Here is a 20953-nt window from a genome sequence, read left to right as displayed (position 1 = left end):
GTGAACCAAGCGGAATCCAGCACGTGAAAGAGAGTGCAGGTCGATTGGAATCAAGGCACTCAGGGCGGCCAAACTCCCTCACACACCGATTCCACCAATGAGCCATTCCGTTTGCTTCCGCCAATCACGAACTCAACATTTCGTTTGGAGAAACCAGCAGCCTCTCTTCAGCCGTCACTTCTCTGCCTCACGTCACCCTCACCGTTCTGTCCATTCGCTACAGTTCCATCCGTCTTTTTTTTCTATTCACGTCACCGTTACTGCCTGCCACCATCTTCGCCAGTGTTGCTCGACCACGAGGTAGTAATACGCCATCTCCTCCGGAATACGCCATCTCCACCGGCTTGCAATCTCCACCGCCCCGTCGTCGCATCATCTCCACCGGAATACGCCATCTCCACCGGACTGACAATCTCTTCGTGCCTGTTTAGTGCACCCCTCGTTGTCATACGCTGCCGCGATTCCATCGTTCCTCCGCCACTGTTTCCGTCACCCGCCTGCACCTTCCGCTGGCCACCGTTTCCGCCACCGTTTTCATACCTTAGAATAATTTTCTAATCTATTTCCTACGGTTAATAAGGTTAGTTAACCTGAGGGGTAATTAACTCATTAATTGTGAGTTAGTTTAGTTAGTCTGGTCCTAACAATCCTAGTTAGGCTAGGACAGTCCTAACGGTCCTAGATAGGCTAGGACAGTCCTAGGACTTCCCAAAAAAAAAAAAAACCCTCTTTTAGGGCACTTCTACAGCCGTGTTCTGGGCCCTTCTCAGCCACCTTTGTGGCTCATTTCGAGCATTCTCTCCATCCTCTTCACCGAGTTTTCTTCAAGCCTCTTCATCGACTCCATCGCGCACTCATGGCCCCCAAGCGTGCACCCCAATCAGATGAGACGTTTCAGCATGGCGATGATGTTGCTCAGCAAGAGCAGATGCCAGCTACAGAGGGTGTACCTCCCTCACAGCCAGTTCCTGCTATGCCTACAGGCACACAGTTTTTGGATGCATTGGCCTCGATGCTTCAAGGGGCTTTTCAACAGATGGGTCAGCAATTGGGGCAACAGCTCACCACTGCTATGGCTATGCACGATACAGCTATCACCCAGATGGGTCAGAACATTGGGCAGCAGATCACTACTGCCATCAGTATGCATGATAAGGGTAAGCAGGCCGCACCCTAGCACGGGGATCAGTCGAATAGCCAGGGTGATTTTCCTGACCCACGCAGGGGATTTATGGCTGATGGCCATCGCACTTATGATGCTGGTTCTATGCATGCACCCCAACATGGGGATTATGTTGATATAGGCGATGCCTTGCCTGTGAGGCCGAGCACTTCTTTTTTTGATTCCAGGCCACCATTTGGCTCGCAGATTTCATTGGCTGAGCCGTCCATTTTGGGCCGGCCTACTGGCATATTTCCGCCCACGGCGAGCATGCCTAGATTGGGTGTTGGGTTTTAGGGAAGTTGGGAGAGAGGCCAGTCCTCTTCTCAGCCTTTTTCTATGCCACCCACTCACCGAGATGTCTTTGGAAGGCAGACTCAGCAGGGATTGCATGCTTCGATGACACCTCCTGTTAATACATTCAGTCAAACTCAGCCTGCATATCAGGGAGGTAATGCTTTCAGTCAGACGCACTTTATGCATCAAGGGAGTGGTTCTCCTAGCCAGCATGATGCTAGAAGTGGGCAGTATGCAAACATGGATGATATGCTTTCAGATGCCTTACGTTCATACAGGGCTTTGCCTGAGGATGTTCGTGATGAGATGCCCTTTTCACAATATGTGAGCTTCAAGCGTGAGGATGCTAGATATGCTGGTAGTCACTCCAGGAATAACGCAGCCAAAGATGTGAAAGATAAAATCTCTGTGCATAAGTTTAAGGGTGACACTCGCACTCCCAATGAGTTGGAGGAGTGGCTCACGAAGCTGGAAGATTATTTCCGCTTCTACCCTAAGAATGATGAGGAAAGGATCATTTTTGCTGGTATGCATTTACAGGATTATGCACGTACATGGTGGCGTTACATGCGAGAGTCACCTCAAAAGCCGACCACATGGAAACAGTTCAAGGAGCTTATGGTCACGACTTTCGTCTCGGCCCTAATCCTTGAACAATGCCTAGCTGATTTTTATGCACTATCTCAGACAGGTACAGTCCAGGAGTACTTGCAGCGTTTTTGGAGGCTTTCCTTATTTGTACAGGACATTTCCGAGAAGGGGAAGCTGCTGCATTTTATACAAGGCTTAAATCCCTCTCTGGCTGCTGATGTGAGAGCTCATAATCCTCAAACCATTGAGCGAGCAGCCCAGCTTGCTGAGGTGTTTGAGCCAAAATATGCTGGCAAGTACAAGCATTTGTCACGTAGCTCCTATGGTACTGTTTATGACGCTGACAGGAAGGCAAAGTTTGCTGATTGGATCGATAAGAAATCAGCAGCTGCCCCCTTTCCACGATATCCAACGGTTACTGGGAGTAAAATGCCATATGCAAAGCCATACAGGCCCATGGATGCAAAGTCAGGTGTCAAACCCAGTGCTGGTTTTGACAAATCAGAAGTTAAACAACATTCCAGGGCCATAATGGACAGTAGGAAAAAGGTAAATTTATGCTTTAGGTGTGGAGAGAAATGGACACCTGAGCACCGAGATGTGTGCAAAATGAAGAATGTCAGCTCAGCCAAACTCAGCATGATAATTGAATTATCAGATGATGATGAAGTGGCTGATGTAGCAGACCCCCATGATGTCTCTCATGAGGAATTGACAGGAGCTCATGATGCAAATGAATCTCCTGACACAGAAGCTACAAAGGGGACTGCATTTCCCTTTGATCCGGGTGGGGCTATTGAGCAAGCCACTCGTGTGATGCATGAGATTGATATTCAGCCTACATGTGGCAGGAAAGGCCGTAAGCCAACACTCTCTGTGTTGGAGCATCAACCTACAATGCCCTTTCATGTCAGAGGTGATGCTAATGGTAATGTCCCTGTGGATGATGAGCGGATTTATTGGGATGCCCAGTCTACACTGTATACCATCTCACTTCATGCCTTGATGGGTGCCAAAAGTGCTGACACAATCAGGTTGAAAGGAATGATTAGTGGCAGATCCGTTCATGTATTGGTAGACAGTGATAGCACTCACAGTTTCATTAATTGCAGAACATTGCAAAGAGTGGGATTGGTTGCTACAGAGATAGACCATGGTCTGAAAGAGGAGATAGCGAATGGACAGCATATGATCAGCAGACGTTGCCAGGATGCCAGGATCAAGTTCTCTGATGATTATGAATTTGCAGGTGATCTTCTGGCATTGGATATGGGGCCAATAGATGCTGTCCTGGGTTGTGATTGGCTGCAATCATTGGGGAAAATCAGTATAGATTTGAATGCCTTATCTCTTGAGTTTTGCCACAAGGGTAGAACTGTTACATTGCAGGGCATTGTGAATCAGAAATTGCAGGTCATTTCAGCAAGGCAGCTAGCTAGGGAGCTCAAGAAAGAAAGTGCCATTTATGCATTGAATGTCTCTGTACCTTAGGAGGGTGGTATTCCCCATGTGGATAATTGTGAAATGCAGAAATTGCTCTTAGAATTTGGGGATGTGTTTGCTGATATGCCATCTCAGTTGCCCCCAAAAAGAGATGTTGATCATGCCATAGTTCTAGAACATGGCAATAAACCAATAAACAAGGCCCCGTATCAACTTTCTAAGGTTGAACGAGAAGAAGTGGCAACACAGGTGCAAGATTTACTTGAGAAAAACTTCATTGATCATAGCACCTCGCCTTTTGCATCTCCAGTACTCCTGGTGAAGAAGAAGGATGGCTCTTTTCGTATGTGCATTGATTACAGAGATTTGAATAAGACCACCATTAAGAACAAGTTTCCTATTCCCAGGATTGATGACCTACTGGATGAACTCAAGGGTGCTCAGTATTTCACGAAGATTGATTTGAGGTCAGGTTACCATCAGATTAGGATGAAAGAGGGTGATGACCATAAGACTGCCTTTCATACAAAAAGAGGATTATATGAGTTCAAGGTGATGCCTTTTGGTTTGACTAATGCACCAGCCACCTTCCAGGCACTCATGAACAAGATCTTGCACCACCTTCTTTTCAAATGTGTACTGGTATTTTTCGATGACATTCTCATTTATAGTAAGGATGCACAGGAACACATTGACCATATCCAACAAGTGCTAGAAATTTTGAGGATGCATCAGCTTTATGCCAAGGCCAGCAAGTGCCCATTTATGGCAGATGAGGTTGAATATCTTGGTCATGTTGTAAGCAGGCACGGAATCAGGGTAGACCCAGCTAAGGTGAAATGCATTAAGGAGTGGCCGCAGCCACATAATACCACGCAACTCAGGGGTTTTTTGGGTCTTGCTTCTTTTTACAGGAGATTCATTAGGCACTTTGCCAAAAGGGCTGCCCCTCTCACTGATTTGCTGAAAAAGGATGCCTTCCAATGGTCAGAAGCAGCACAACTCAGCTTTGATAACCTCAAGGATGCCCTTAGTAAAGCACCTGTATTGGTGTGCCCTGATTTCTCATGGTCTTTCATTATTGAGACGGATGCCAGTGGCAAAGGTTTAGGGGCTGTCTTAAGACAAGAGCATGGTGTGATTGCTTTTGAGAGCAGGAAGTTTAATGCCAGAGAAATGAATTATCATGTTTATGATCAAGAGATGCTGGCAATCTTGCATGCTTTTGCAAAATGGCACCACTACTTGTACGGTAGCAAGATTAAGGTCAAAACGGATCACAGGACACTCAAGTACTTTTTAACGCAGCCTAATTTATCCATGAAGTAGAAGAGATGGCTGGCTGCAGTTCAGTCCTATGACTTTGACATTGAATATAGAAAAGGGAAAGAGAATGTGGTTGCTGATGCTTTGTCCAGGATGTGGTCATGCAAACTGTCTGCCATTTCCACGCTTCATCAGGAGTGGATACTTGGGATTCAGGAGGAATACATGCAAAATTCTGATGCAGCCCCTATCTTTGTGGAGTTACAGAGTCCGTCCAGCCAAGGACATGTTCGATTTCAGCTCCGCAACGGACTGTTATGGTGCAGGGACAGAATTTATCTTGTGCCCGACTCCAAGTACAGGTGGTTAGTATTATAGGAAATACACTCATCTCCTATGTCATGGCATACGGGTATCACAAAAACATATGAAAAGGTCAAGGAGAGCTTTATGTGGGATGGCTTGTGGCGAGATGTGGTTAAGTTTGTCAATGAATGTTTGCACTGCCAACAAAATAAAGTGGACAGCCGGTTACCCGCAAGCCTTCTGCAACCGCTACCCATTCTTGAAGGCAAATGGACTCACATTGCCATGGACTTCATTACAGGCTTGCCTTCTACAGATAAGGGTTGGAATAGCATATTCGTGGTAGTTGACAGGATGACCAAGCAGGCCCATTTCATACCGACTAGGACTCGGTACTCAACTTCACAAGTTGCCTGGCAATTCATTGAAAATGTGTTCAAGCACCATGGTTTTCCTCAAGAGATTGTCAGTGACCGGGATGCTAGGTTTATGGGCCACGTTTGGCAGGAATTATTCACTGCAGTTGGTACTTCCCTTGGGCCTAGTACTGCTTATCATCCCCAAACAGATGGACAATCAGAGAGGGTGAACAAATGGTTGGAGGAGTATTTAAGGCATTGCTGTCATGACACACAAAAGTCTTGGGACAAATGGTTAGCATTGGCTGAATTTTGTTACAACAGCACCAAACACCTCTCTATTGGCATGAGTCCATTCGAGGCTATGTATGGATGCAAAGTGGGAATGCCTTCCAGGGTTGCAGACTTGGCTGTGAAAAATCAGCAAGCAAGAAATGATTTGGAGAGTATGGATGCCCTTCTGCAGTTGGCTAAGAAGAATATGCAGGATGCCCAAGCCAAGCAGAAGAAGTATGCGGATGAACAAAGGAGGTACTTATCTTTTGAAGACGGGGATTATGTGCATTACGTCTCCATAAGAATCGATATGCCTCACTGAAAGGTAATACCAACACCAAGCTTGCCCACAAGTATTATGGCCCCTACAAAATCGTCTGCAGAGTTGGGGAGGTAGCATATCAGTTGAAACTACCCAGGACCTCCAAGATCCATAATGTTTTCCATGTATCATTGCTGAAACCACATGTCGGACAGCATGTCCACGTTCTTCCTGAGTTGCCTCCTATGGATGAAGAGGGCCACATCATTTATGTGCCGGAGCAAGTCAAAGGCTTCAGAGATCACGTGCTCAGGAACAAAGCCTACACAGAATACCTCATCAAATGGAAAGGTTTATCTGAAGATGAGAATTCTTGGCAACCTGAGAGCATTGTGCAAGACTACCCCTATCTCCTACAAAGCTGATCAGTTTCTGCTGTATTTTTCTCATTCAAGGCAGCCTCATGGAAATTTTGAGGGCAAAATACTTTGGGAAGTGATGGCTGTAATGAAGGTGGGAAAAGCATGGATTTTATGTGGAAAATAGATGGGAAAATAGTAGGGGAAATGTGTGAAATGTGGGGGACTATATAAGTCAACCCCAAAAGGATTGTAAGGTACCATTTTTGATTTGACATCTAATCTCCAACTCAATCTGCTTCCTTCCTCACCTGTGCTCTCTCTCAATTCACGCTACTCCTATCTCGCCTTCCTTCTCTATCTTCCCTTGCCTTCCGTGGCTTTCCTCCATCTCCTAGTTCCCCTTCATTGCTTACAAGCATTTTAACAAAATAAATTTGATTAATATAGAAAGAATGTTTTATAACACTTGAACAATTAAAGATGTTATGTGCTTTCTATCTTTCAAAAGCAGCATAGCTTTTCCAAAAATGATTTTATCATCAATTTGTGTGTTTCCATAGAATTTATTTATTGTTCATGTTTATTTTCTTCATTTGCAATTTTTGACCAGTGAAACGCGAAACAATGTCTCTGTTGATGATATTTTGCTTAGTATCGCGTTTCACCGGCCACATATTAGAATAATTTTTGTCTTCAAGCTAGTGTCCGATGAAACACGATTCCTTCACAGGCATTTGCCTTACACACTTGAATTTTCGCGTTTCATCGGTCAACTAAAAAATTCTCCTTTTTTGATTTTTTTGTCTTGGAAAATCAATGTTGGGGCCTCTTTTCATGGTTCCATCTTGTTTTATTGGATATTGGTTCTATTCTGCTTTTTTTTTCAGGGATAAATATTTTTCTGGTCAAGATGACAAAGAGGAAGCTATCTCTGGAAGGAATGGATGAGGAGGAGATAATTGAGACATCTGATGATAGGCTCTTTGATTTTTTACACACCACTGGAAATTCTTCCAAGTTTTGCTATATCAGGGAAATTTTCAATGTTTTGAGCCGAAAAACACCATTCAATCATTTTTACTCTGTGTTACACAAGTACATGACTAGCTTCGATACATGCAATCTACCATTCCAGAGGCATATCTCATGGGAACGATACTCTTATGAGCTCCCCCCTAGGTTTGATGGAGTGGCCAATGCTTTACGAGTAAACATTCTCTACACTTGTGAGCTTTACACATATATTCTCCATGTTGCTTGAGCATGAGGCATCTATGCATTTCAAGGGTGGCTTCCGTCTCATTATGGAGGTTCTAGTGAGGCCTTTATAGCTTCTAAGAGGGGTGATAGGAAAAAGAAGTCTAAGGCCCAATGTTATCACTATGGTAAGAAGCGACACTTGCAAAAGGACTACAAGGAGTTAGCAGCCCCACGAAAGAAGAAGAAGTAGAAGAAGTGAGAAGCGAACTCCTCCGATGAGTCATCCTCTTCCTCAAACTCCAACTCTGATCCTCTGGCCAAGGGAAAATCCAAGGCATAGACGGGATCCCCTTCTTCACACCAAGGGAAAGGCTTGACTGCCCCTTACTCCAGGTGATGCGAACATCCCTCACAACTCTCCAATGCTAGAGAGGGAGTGTGAGAAGCTAGTGAGATGGGGCAGCTAAGCCTCATCTATACAGGTATACTAGTGCACAGGTTTCAGAGAGGAATGTCCCTGACACATCAACCGAAGTTTGACAGGTTCAAATCTTGGAGCTAGGATTGACATCCGAGTTCATGATGGGTTGTTTATTTGACACAGAGAGGGATTAACTCCTAGCCCGCCGAGCTCACATGAGGAAACACCTTGGTGGTCTTGGCCAAAGGCGGGGAATCCATGGTCATGTATGTTCCGAGGCATTTTTGACAAGATGGTCTTGTATGCTGCTGTGAAACATTGTTGACAGACACAAAGATCTATTATGACTCTTCTCTATTTCACGAGCTGGTACGATCAACATTGACCTTAGATTCTCTCCGAGGGATCTTGGTGGTGGCTTGATCACCCACTACTTAGGTATCCATGGTTCTACTCTAGTGGTTCTATGTTGTATGGACTGTGATGACTCATTATCATTGTATAATTGTATTGTATCAGATCACCCATGATATGAAAGAGGGTGTTAGTAGGATTGTCAATTCATGTGTGAATTTGTGTATGCCAGATGGGATGGGCATTTTAGTCTGTAATTTAGGCATTATTTTAGTGATTTTTGTGTAGCATTTATGGCCAATCGGCCAGCATTAAATGTTGTACGACCAACTGTCATATTTGGCATATTTTGGGCCTATTTATTTAGGGGCTCCTCCTCCTCCTCATTCAAATCATCATCATTCTTTACGTGGTCTCCCTATTGGAGGAGAGAAGCCAATGTCGATGCCCATGCAACTAGTGACTCATTGTTGTACGCATCATTTTTGTGTTTGGTATATGAATTCCATTTCTCGAGCACATCTCTGTGTTCTCTTCTTTTGCAGTGTTCTTATGTTTTCTTTCTTTTCTGTCTTGTGTTCAACAATTTATTTCAACACTTGTCTATGCTTCCATTGTTGCATCACTTCTAACACTACTCTCCATTGTTATTATAGAGGTTGCTACTAATGAGTGGGCAATGGTAGCTCACACACCTCCATTGGTCAAACAATGGGTGTGGGCTTCGTTGGACAAGCAATTGGCATGGACAATTGCAAAAGGCGAAACTTCGTTGGTCAAGCTACTTGAGACGAGCTTTGCTAAGGCCAAGGAACATGCTTGTTTCATACTACTTAAGCTTTGTATTCATAGTGCAAACCTTTGAGCATGTGTGGAGATGACAAAAAATCTCTTGTTAAAAAATGCTAACTTGAAAGAAAAATGCTTGCCTTATATGCTAAACAATGCAGTAATGGGGATATAGTTCAGCCATCCTTACAACAAGAGATGACTTGTGATGCGGGTCAAAAGCAAGAAGAACCTCAATTCAAGGAAGAAGATCATGGGCAAACTATTGATCAAGTTGAAGATCATGAGCACATTGTTGATCAAGAGAGCCTCTCACTACAACGTCGTGAGAAGGAGACGACTGTAGGGGTCATGGACATGCTCCCAGTAAATGCTACCATGCTAGTCATTGAGGATCTTGCGCCACAATCAGTGCTCGAGGATAACACCATGGATCACTTCTATGGCATAGCAGGTGTATTGGATCACAATTGTCCTTTTCACCTCAGTGGCAGTGCACTAACCCACGCTTGTATGGATGACCTTTATGCTCTTGATGCCTACCATGCATGTTATCCATTTGATCTCAAGGGAAAGAATGGCTTGGAAAAGCTCTACCTAGATTGGTATTCACCCGGCACAATTCCCCTATGTAAGAGAGGCACTATTGCTTGATGACCAACTAAATTTGGCCCCCGTTTTAGCATAGGCAGCCCAAACAACCATCTATTTGGAACAATTATTATCCTGGTCTTTTTATAGCCAAATGAAACTTACCTAGGCTTGAAGTACTCAAAGAAAGCTTCGTTTTGACATGCGGCACATCTCATTTGGAGCAACCTACGGCAAGTTATGGATTCCACCAGGGTCTGAGCACATAGCATGCAGTCCACCATCTATAGAAGCTCTATTTTGAAATAGTTTTTACTGTGCCATTTTTACCACCAAATTAAACTTACATAAGCTCAAAGTACTCCAAGAAATTTTCGCTTTGATATGCGGGACGCCTTATTTGGCGCAGCTTATGAAAAGTTGTGGCTGATTCTTTACAGCAAGGTCTGAGTAGACAACGTGTTGTCAATAGTTTCCAACTGCCTAGTGCTCAAGGATTAATGGCCAAATTTTCCACTTAATGCATTTCCATGGATGTATATATCATAACAATGGTCAAAGCCTCTCCTGCCAATCCCATCCTTCCCACTTTTAATACTGAAACAAAGTAGTACTCTATTAACCCCACACTTCCGGCCTTGTAACAAGTCTTGATTTTGGTTTTGGAGGACAAAAACATTTTAGGTGGGGATGGAATGTAAAAATAAGGAAATATAAATACCAAGGGAAAATAGGGGAAAATACCAGCTATATGGCCAAGAATATAAGATGTATGAGGTTTCATTTTTGCATCATCAGTCAAAACGAATACCTTTCATCTTCATCTTCTTCTCCTTCAACTTCCATGGCTTCCCCTACCTTATCTCTCCTCTTCTTGGCATTCTCTCTCTTCTTCTTGTCTTTCTCTCTCTTCTACAAGCCATTCTCTCTCATTTTCTCTCTTCTGCTCATTCTCTCTCTCCTCTCAACCTCCATTAAGTTATTGCTTCATTTTGGGTATAAGTGCTATCTAACGAAGTAGCAAGAAGCAACCCACTGTGTCCTATCCTCGACAGAGGCTGAGTATCAAGTGGCTTGTACTACCACTTGAGAGACAATTTGGCCTTGAAGATTATTGGAGCTTGGCTATTCACAACCTACAGCCTAGAGCTACTACACTTATTTGCAACAATGAGAGTTGCATAGCTTTGGCACGGATCCCATGTTCTATGCTAGAACGAAGCACATAGAGATCCAATATCACTATATTCATGAGAAGCTCTTCAACAAGACCAAAGATGTGGAGTATTATAAGACAAAGGATAATGTGGTAGATTTATTTACCAAGCACTTCCTCGGGCCGTTTTTTGTTAGCATTCTAGATCTCTGAGCCTTATGCCACATCCAAAAATTGAGAGGGGGTGCTAGATATTTGGTCATCCCCAAGACAAGCACAGGCTATGTTTGGATAGTTTAGGGCAGAATTTTTCAATGTGAAGCAAGTCAAACAATTTGTATGCAGTCGCTAGCATCTAGGCAGTATTTTCACGGGCCATGCAAGGTGGACAAGCAGTGCCATGTGGCACAAATTGTTCGATGCATTTCTTATGCAGTCAATTAGTTTTAGACTTCAGCCGGCCATATTGGCAGCATGTGGCCAATTCTAGCCAATCTGGTCATCAATATGCTTTGTTTTCTACCTATTTAGGCAATTCATCCCATTGGTCACAATCATCCAACTTTCTGCAAGTTAGAGAGCAAGCTCTGGCTAGTGATACTCGAACATCCCATTGTACAAATTCTTCTTCAATCTTCAGCTTCATACTCTACTGCCTTTAGCACTATAATCTCTCTCTCTCTCTCTCTCTCTCTCTCTCTCTCTCTCTCTCTCATAATGGGTAATTTATATTAATTACAAAAAAAAGTACAAGAAAACAAGATAACAAAGCACAGTGCGGCACTAGGCCAACACATAGGAACCAAGTATGATGGATTCAACAAAACACAAAAAGATGACTATGCAAGAGGCACCTGGGGACCAGATAGACACACATACTCAAGAGTGCTAACGAGATTTTGCTACATGGGCATGGACCTTTGCTGCCAATGTCTCAAGAACACCATCTTCAAAGAAGTCTCTTAGCACCACAAAAGGGTTGGGTCTCTGAGGTGCAACTCGTGAGGAGGACGAAGGTCCATCTATAGAGTGGGAAGTAGAAACTAGATACTTGTGATCCCATGGATTAATGACACAACCAACAACATCAAATGCCAGCTGAGCTGCAAGGTCACAGGCATGCTATTGTTGTTGCTGCCATTTCACGGGGTGCGGATCCTTGGGGGTGGTAGGAACTTTGTTGGTCAGTGCATCCGATGATTTATCTCAATGACGCGAATAAGTGCGAAGGAGGTCTAGCAATGAAGAAGGGTCTGCAGGAGTTGAAGGCACAAGAATCTCCTTGGCTTTTCCTTTATTGCGGCGAGCTTCTGTCCATCCCTATGTCTCTAGACCTGAAGGAAGAGCCAATTGCTTCGGTTTAGACTAGATAGGCTCCTCTCTCTCTCTCTCTCTCTCTCTCTCTCTCTCTCTCTCTCTCTCTCTCTCTCTCTCTCCATGTTCACGTCTTTTCCTTTCAATCGGGTCATACGCTTTCGCATTTGCTGGACTCTAACAAAGATTCCTATCCTTCACATGCTATCTAGAGAATTTGGCAAGTCTTTTTATCCAAGACATCAACATCCATTCCTCTCTATCTTCTCCCTTTGCATTGAATGATCTTCACATCATCTTTATAAAGATAAACTTTAAATCATCTTTATAAAATAGCACCTGTCAAGTAAACAATTTCCTCATGAAAGACATTGTCTAAGTAAAATACCTGCATGAGCATTCTTATTTACATTGTATAGCATTTCTCTATGCATCTCATTGTGTAGTGCACCCAACTCACTTTGGATGTTGAGACTCCACCTACAATTCAATCACCTATAGCTCCCTTCACACCTATTTGCCCTCACTTTTTCTTTGACAACCTTGTGGGTGGTTGGGTACTTTCCTTGTTGACAAGCATATGAGCTAACCATCTCTTTCCCCACTATTGACTCACTAAACAAAAGTTGGGGAATTTTAAGCTCAAAAAGCTCGCTCAAAAAACAGATTCCTCTTTCACACTGCTTGAGGACTTCTTCATTAAATGCTTTACCAAAGCTAGGGTAGCCAACATGCACTCTTTATCCAATGCCCTAGCTACTTTGAGGTGAAACCTCTTGGACGAGCTATGCTTTACAGTCCATTGACCTGGCTAACCAAGCAACAACAACTAGATGCAAATTTGCCCTATGAAGAAAGTAAAACATAGTCCTTTGGACAAAGGTGTCAATGACGAGGAAAAGAGCTGCTCTATGGAGGGCACAAAAAGCAATTCTCTGAGCAATGGAATGTCAGAGTATACACTGAAAGATGGACAGCAGTAGAGGGAGTGAAACATAGTCCTCGCAATGGGATGTTGGAGTATACACTGGAAGATGGACAGCAGTAGAGGGAGTAAACCACAGCCCTTGAAGCTGTCAGAGAGAAAGAAGATGATAACCAGCAATGGATGTGTATTTCAAAGGCAAGAGACTATGAGGATAGTCTGCCATAAACCAAAACAAAGCTGTAGTTTGTGGAATCGGGTTGAAAACAGCAAATGCAGGGTCAGCTGGTGTCAATGACTGCTGAGACACATGTGAAGCAGGGTGGCTGCAGAGACTGCAAAACACAGGTCTGTGGCCTGCCTGTAAATCAAGTCACCAGCATGGTAAAGTGATTGCTTGCTGAAGAGAATGACAATGGGCAGCTGTCTGCTGCAAAAACACGGATATAACAGCAGCTGGAGGTGAAAACACAGGTAGAGAGCAGTCCTTAGGCTGGGCGGCAGGCTGGGCAGCAGCCAGCTGAGGTAGATGGAAGCTCCAGATGATGAGAGCGGCAGCAATCAGATCCGAAAGATGGCAGTAGCAGTGGCAGCTGCAATAGGCAGCATCTACTGGGCGTTGAATAGGAGAGATGAATGGATGAGAGAGTGATAGAGGGGTGTGTGAAGTATAGATGGATGAACACCCATGCCCTATTTATAGGCACATGAGTCACTGAACTGTCTAGGGTAGTGCCCAATTGTCTCGGTTGGCACCCAAACACTTATAAATGATACAAGTAAAGCCTTTTTAGGGCTGAAAATGGAAACCGCTCCTTCTCCCCTTCCTCTCATCCCTCTCAAATTTTCTCTATGAGGTAGCTAGCCATTAAAGAATTCAGCTTTGAAGCATTAAATTTCCATTCTATGTCTTCATTCTGTCCTTTCGAGGAAGTTTGTAGCCCCTTAAGATTGTAACATTATGAAAGGGGCCCTGGCAAAAAGAAGAAATGAACTCATGTCTCAAGATTGAATCCAGATTTGGTATGTATCCTTGATGTTTAATGGATGAACTCAACAAATTTTCACTCTCATTATCACATTCATGTCTCAAAATCGAGTCTAGATTCGGTACATATCCTTCATGTTTAATGGATGAACTTAATAGATATAACATTTGTGAACTATGGTCGCTTTGGTAAACACCCACTATAAACTTATGCAGTTTCATACCAACCTGGATTGATGCAGCACCAGGCTTTTTCTGTGCTCCTGCATATTTTCTCAACTCACACACTCTGTTTGCATCATTCCACTTGCCAACACTTGCATACATGTCGGCCATCAACAAGTATGCAGCAGTATCGTCCAGGTTCCCCTCCACAAGCTCCTGAAAGAACCATTGCCCCAATTCCAGTTCCCCATAATTTTTGCAGGCAGTAAGCAGATTTGTTAAAATCAAACTGGATGTAGGAGACTGCATTGCTCTGATGCATCTTCCTGCCTCAAAGATCTGTCCTGATCTTGCAAGAAGATTAACCATGCAAGTAAAGTGATCCAGTGTCGGTTCTATCCCATGTTCTTTCATCAGCTCAAAATACTCCTGACCCTTTGAAACTAGGCAGTCATGAGCACATGCTGCAAGAAGACAGCTAAATGTAATAGAATCTGGCTTGATACCATGTCGCTGCATATCCTCAAAACATCGCACAGCCATCTTTCCTTTGTGGTTCTCACCATAGGATTTAATCATGGCAGTCCAACATACACAGTCTTTGACAGACAACTTATCAAAAACCTCTCTTGCTTCAGCAACCAAGCCACATTTACCATACATCTCAACCAGCACACTGCCGAGAAACGGATTCCTTTCTGAACCTGTTTTCTCAAGTTCAGCATGTATATACTGACCCATTTCTAAGGCTCCTATGTTGCCACAAGATTTCAAGCAAATTGCAACTGTGATAACATCAGCACACACACCTTGTTGCTGCATTTGTTTAAGACTGTCTAATACCTCCTCATCAAACCCATGTGCTATATATCCTGCAAGTAATGCATTCCATGAGGCTGCAGTTCGCACTGATCGCCGGTCAAACAGCCACTTTGCTTCTACAAGTGAACCACACTTGATGTACATGTCTACCAGGCTGTTACCCACAAAGAGCTCACCTTCAATTCCCCTTTTGCTGATTTCACCATGAATTTGCCGACCAGTTTCCAAAGCATTCTCGGTGGTACAAGCTCTCAAGCTGCAAATAAAGGTGACAAAATCAGGAGGAATACAGTCTAGCTGCATTTGTTGAGCACAGAGCCATGCTTGCTCCCTGCAACCATGTTCAGCATACCCAGAAATTAATGCAGCCCATGAGACTGCATTTTGAAACTGTAGGCGATCAAACACTCGTTGTGCTTCTACTAATGAGCCACATTTAGTGTACGTATCTACCAATGTGTTGCCCACATAAGGCTCTCTTTCCATTCCCCTTTTCACTATCTCATTATGTAATTGTCTTCCAGTTTCTAAAGTTTCTTTGGCACCACAAGCTTTCAAGCTGCAGATATATGTGACAGAGTCAGGAGAAAGGCCATCCAACTGCATTCGTTGGAAACAGTCCGACACATCCTCACTAAGCCCCTTCTCAGCATATCCAGCAATCAGAGCATTCCATGAGACAATATCTCGAACAGGCAGTGTGTCCAATACTCGATGTGCTTCTGCAAGGAAGCCACATTTGCTGTACATATTGACAAGTGTGTTGCCGATGCCAGAACTGCCAGAGAAAACATGCCCATCCAGTCCCTTTTTACTGATTTCAGTATGTATTTTTTGGCCTCTGTCAGGATCTTTCAGCCTGACGCAAGCGTCGAGCAGGGCAAGATAAGTACACCTGTTGGGAGACACAACGTTTTCATGGTGCATATCGTCGAACAGGCAGAAAGCACGCTGGGGATCATCGTAGCGGATGTAGCCAGAGATGAGGCAAGTCCAAGAGTAAGCATTGCGCTGGGGCAGCCGATCGAAGACGAGTTGCGCATCGCGCAGGTGGCCGCACTCAGCCAGCGTGGGGACGAGGTAGTTACCGAGGACTGCATGCACATCCAGCTGGTGCTGGCACATGTAGGAATGCAGGCGATTGGCGAGCAGCGGATTCTTGCTCTGCCTGCATCTGTGCAGGGCGTTGATCAGGTTCTGTTCGACAGGAAGAGCCAATCCAGCATGCATTCGTGCTCCTGCCTTCTCACCGAGACCATTAGTCTTCGTTAATTTACATCGTTAGGGAGCATTGAATTAAGAAGACTAAGGTGACAGTGCCACCCCAATTAAGAGTCTACTTTGCATTTCTCACCTAGCCAGTGGTTATATAAGCCTAGAAACCCACATGATTGGTCAAAAGACTAGAAACCCAGATGATTGGTCAATGAAACCTACGTTTCTTGTTTACTTTCTAGTCCCTAAGTGCAATCCAAATTGTTTAGACACTAGCCCTTCGATTCCTTCCACCATTAGGTAAAGTTTTGCCTAACCATTCATGTTTTGCGATGGTATTTTGCACCAAAAATCCTAGCTCGTCTTGTGGCAAAGAAGATTGAAGTGGTGGTTTTTCATGATAAGATTCTCACCCCTTTACCATATCATGAGAAGTTTTAGAAAAAATCCCCTACCTACTTCCCACATAGGGAATTACAACAACATTATGAGCTTCTATGAGGCTTCTCATATTGTGACTTACAAAACAACATCATGATCATCTCTGAGGTAGGGACCCATACCTAGCTAGGTGTGGTTGGGGGCAAGAGAGAGAAATTTTTGGTCTCACTTTTGGGCCTTTCAAGGTCTTTCGGATCTTAGAGAATATGTCATAAGAATCAATGAGGATGAGGCTTCCATCACAAAACTTTTGAGGTTAATTTTTTATGGAAAGTACATAACTTGAGCATACAAACTCCACATTTATCAAAGGTTGGTGCATTAGGATCCTCCCATCAAGATCTTTCCAATGATATGTTACATGGTATATAATTTTGAGTTAGGATACATTCACTTATCAATCAGCCCCATTTTGCTAATAGTGTGATGACTTGGCAATTCTTCAAATGCCCAAAATGAGTCCAAATTTTCCCAGAGCCCCTTGCTCCCAATTGTACTTACCTAGGTATGCAATGCCTCCAAGGGAAAATAGCCCATTCTCCCACATGTGAAAATGTCAACAACTTCTCATTTATGCAAACCGCATGGCTCAAACATTTAGCTCTCACTAAGCAACCTTTAGAGTAGCCATGCAAACCGCATGGCTCAAACATTTAGCTCTCACCAAGAAACCTTTAGAGTAGCCAATAAGGCACTTGTGTGTTTTTGTGAGAGTCAGGTTCGATTCCTAGGGACAAACTAGTGAAATTGTAGCTCTACCTATATGGTACACTATGAGGGTACCAAATAAACTACTAGAAATGGCATTGCATTTGTGTGTTTGTGTATACATGTGTGTGTGTGTGTGCGTGTGCGTGTGCGTGTGCGTGTGTGCGTGTGTGTGTGTGTGTGTGTGTGACTCTTGGCTTAGACTTTATCAATAGATAAATAAAAAACTAGCAAGGCTCAACCAAATAATTCTTTGGCTCTTGTAAATCCCTAATCAGTCTTATATGTCACTCTTTTGAAATGATACTGATTAATTCAAATTACTAGATTTCACCTCTCCATAACTTTTGAGGTCATCTAAAGTGATTATGTACAACTCAAAGATATCAAAAGACACAACAAGTTATTGTAAAAATCAAGTATACTTGAAGGTGATTAAAACCAAAAGTTCTCTCTCCCATTATATCTGCACTTTTGTTACATATACAATTTTTCTCAATTAGAGATAGTAGATGATCAAGGAGCGGTAGTCCTTCCAAGAACAATAATCTCTTAACTTTCTTGGCTACTTAGGGGTAAAATTTAATGCCGACAAAGTCTTGCTTCCCCACAGGATAAGCACTTTTTGTAACTCCTCTCCATGTCTTGTGCATGTGCATACTTGGTAATGTGATTTTTCCATGCCTTGGCTACAATATGTTTCCAAGGGCTCTTACTCTTCCAGAGTGTAAAGCCCATGAATATCAAGGATGTGTTGCATTTTTTAAAAACGAAATTTAGTGTATATCCACTATGTTCGTGTTTCACAATTTGTATTGATATTTCAAATATTGCAAAAAAATAATTGTGCTGAAAGATACCTTTTTCACTTTCTACTTTTCATAAGATATTGACCCTTCAATAATATGAATGTACTCCCAAAAAATGCATCGAATTTTTTAATTTGTAATAGGTCTAGTGGTGGAAACTATTAGAGTTTGTTTAAAGTGTGCTAATCTCTCTCAAATGAGCTAGTTAGATGTTTCTACATTCCAAGTCTTCTTACTATGCTTAGAACTAGTTTTTGCTATTTAACAAGGCATCATGTGATGGATGGTAGAATATAGCTTCATACAGTACCCAAGCAAACCATCTCCAATATATCTCATCAAGTCATGAACATTGAAAAATGGAAGATGCTTACCATAATAAGGATCCTTCAAATAGGTATTTCTATTTCCCCACAAATTCATGTGCTTCCTTCCTTCTAATGGTAATCTAGTGACCTTGTCCTTGTCTAGCAATGTCCATGATGTAGGCTTCTCTAAGAAAAAAATATAGTATAGCTACTATATAAGAAGGAATGAAAAAAAGAGCAAAGGAGAGAATGATATCTCAAATAACCGTGGAGAAAGAAGCAGATATGACTTTGGTGGGAAAATCTGTGATAGCGTATAATCTATGTGAGAGGAGACAAAATAGAAGTTGCCATATCAATATTTTCCAAAGAATACAGAATAAAAAGTAGATATGATTGTGGTGGAAAAATCTAGAAATATAATATTAAATTATTCAAATAAAAAGAATAACAACTAAAAAGTGACCTCTGACATAAGTTAAGAAACATATGTAACTAATGGCCAACCACTTAAATGAACCATACATCCTCTCATAATTCACATCTCCAAATTTGAAGGGTCCACTTTACTAAAATCTTAGCTAATTAGCAACTTACTCATTTTTTTACTAGGCTCCTTTTTGAAGCCTTTTTCACCCCAATACAAAGATTGACAAGCAATTGGGTACATTAATTTGAAGGCCATGAATCAATTATAAGCATGAACAATACCCTCCAATGGGGGCCCTTCTCATATGTCTTATAGAATATTGTAGTATCAAATTTCACTGTACTTATAAAGTCCAATTACCTTAAGCTCTTCGAGTAATTTTGGTAATTTGCAAAAATACCAAAGAGCACACATGCAAAAGGCTTGCAATTAGCAATATCAGATCCTATTATTTATAGTGAAATTTTGAGAGTAGGTATACGAGAGGCATGTGATCTACAACACTAGACCATACTTGTGCCACTAAAAAGACCAAAGAACACCACCTATGTGTGAATTGTACTTATACATGGGGATCATTGAATAGACTTTTACTAGAGTAGTTTGTAGTAAGAAATCAAAGAGCAAGCCTATGAGAGGCCTGCAAACAACCAATAATAGTAGACCGTACTATATGTAATGAAGATCAAAGAGCATGTGTGCAAGATGCAAGAGGCCTATGACTAGTGGCACCTAATGGCATCAAAAAACTGGGAGAGCATGCAAGTGAGACCATAAAATATTATTCATAGCAATAAGATCAAAGAATGTGCAATCACATCACTAGATTGTATGGGAGGCATGTGATAAGAGAATATGCATAATGAAAATTAGAGACCATGCATGAAAGTGCTGTGTAACCAATGGTATGAGACTATATAGGATTATACAGTGACAACAAAAAGATGAGAGAGTAATGTGCAAAATTAAATCGCATTGTATGTAGCAATTAGCATGACTTGTGTGGAAGACTTCGCTTGACCACCACTAAGACCCACTGACTACTTATTGCTTCAAGCATCTCAAGCTGAATGCTATGCATACCTCTCACATAGCCATACATGCTCTCGATCCTACGAGTGTAGTGAGCTTACCTTGATGCCTAATTGAGTAGCCTCCTCCCTCAAGCATTTTGATAACTCCACAATCTAAGATGCAAGCTCAAGCAAGCTCGACCCTCTATCTCCAAGCTCCATCCTCCATAGCTACATGTGCGAGACAAGAGAATAGAAGAGAAGAGAAGAAGAGAGGAGGAGAAGATGGAGAGCTTCTCCACCACGGTCCCTCACCCTCACTCACTCCCTCCCTCACACTCTCACACTTCTTATCTCAAACACAAGTAGGAAGAAGAGAAGAAGAGAGCCACTTTAACCACACACCAAGAATGAGCTTCTCCATTCACTTTTTGACTTTTATACATGCCCTCATCCCTTTGGACACCCATCCCCTTTTTTACATGACTGACCGCCTTAGCCAAAGTCTTATTTCCTCATGTCTTCCTTCTTTTCATGGTTCTTTTGCTCTTGCACTTCTATACTTACAATGTGCATAGGAGGGAGCCTAGTGCTCTTTTATAAAATGAATTACATTGCACCCCATGCTTTCCTTGCTAGAATCTTCGGTGCTTATAAAATGGATTACATTGCGCCCTTGCGCTCTCCTTGCTAGAATATTCTATGCACATTGCTAGAATATTTGATGCTCTCCTACATTTTTTCTGAGCTTGCCTTCTCTTCCACTTTTCTTGCTTGGCCAGAATGAGCTTCTCTATTCACTTTTTGACTTGGGCTTCCTTGGTCTTCCTCTGCTTCTTTTTGGGTTGTATGATCTGTAACATGTCTATAACATTACCTCCTCCTAGTCGAGTGCAAGTCCAATGGCACTTATGGGTAAGGGCTTGGTTGGCTGAAGGGTGACTTTTGAAGGGGATGCAATGGCAGTGGAGAAGGAGAAG

At 42.7% G+C, this 20953-nt stretch overlaps 2 protein-coding genes and 1 pseudogene across 2 annotated transcripts; 2 read left to right on the top strand and 1 right to left on the bottom strand.

Annotated features, from left to right (window-relative positions):
- Positions 1-1231: 1231 nt before the first annotated feature.
- On the top strand, positions 1232-2832 carry LOC148036048 (uncharacterized; annotated as a pseudogene).
- A 115-nt stretch (positions 2833-2947) lies between these two features.
- On the top strand, positions 2948-3541 carry LOC148036047 (uncharacterized). Its single transcript, XM_087678881.1, has one exon. The coding sequence runs from the start codon at positions 2948-2950 to the stop codon at positions 3539-3541; it is 594 nt and encodes a 197-aa protein (XP_087535007.1).
- An 8114-nt stretch (positions 3542-11655) lies between these two features.
- LOC148036046 (pentatricopeptide repeat-containing protein At4g39530-like) lies at positions 11656-16362 on the bottom strand. Its single transcript, XM_087678057.1, has 2 exons — positions 14291-16362; positions 11656-12169 (listed from the first exon to the last, which is right to left on the bottom strand). Exons 1-2 carry the CDS (start codon positions 16277-16279, stop codon positions 12164-12166), a joined length of 1995 nt encoding a protein of 664 aa, XP_087534183.1. The 5' UTR covers positions 16280-16362; the 3' UTR covers positions 11656-12163.
- Between the last annotated feature and the right edge of the window lie 4591 nt (positions 16363-20953).

The sequence above is a fragment of the Lygodium microphyllum genome, chromosome 5, assembly GCF_053477565.2.
Source record: "Lygodium microphyllum isolate KBCC chromosome 5, Lygodium_microphyllum_v1.1.10, whole genome shotgun sequence".
In the NCBI taxonomy this organism is placed as follows: domain Eukaryota; kingdom Viridiplantae; phylum Streptophyta; class Polypodiopsida; order Schizaeales; family Lygodiaceae; genus Lygodium; species Lygodium microphyllum.
Note: the sequence above shows the minus strand (reverse complement) of the source record. Positions and strands in the feature narration are given on the sequence as shown.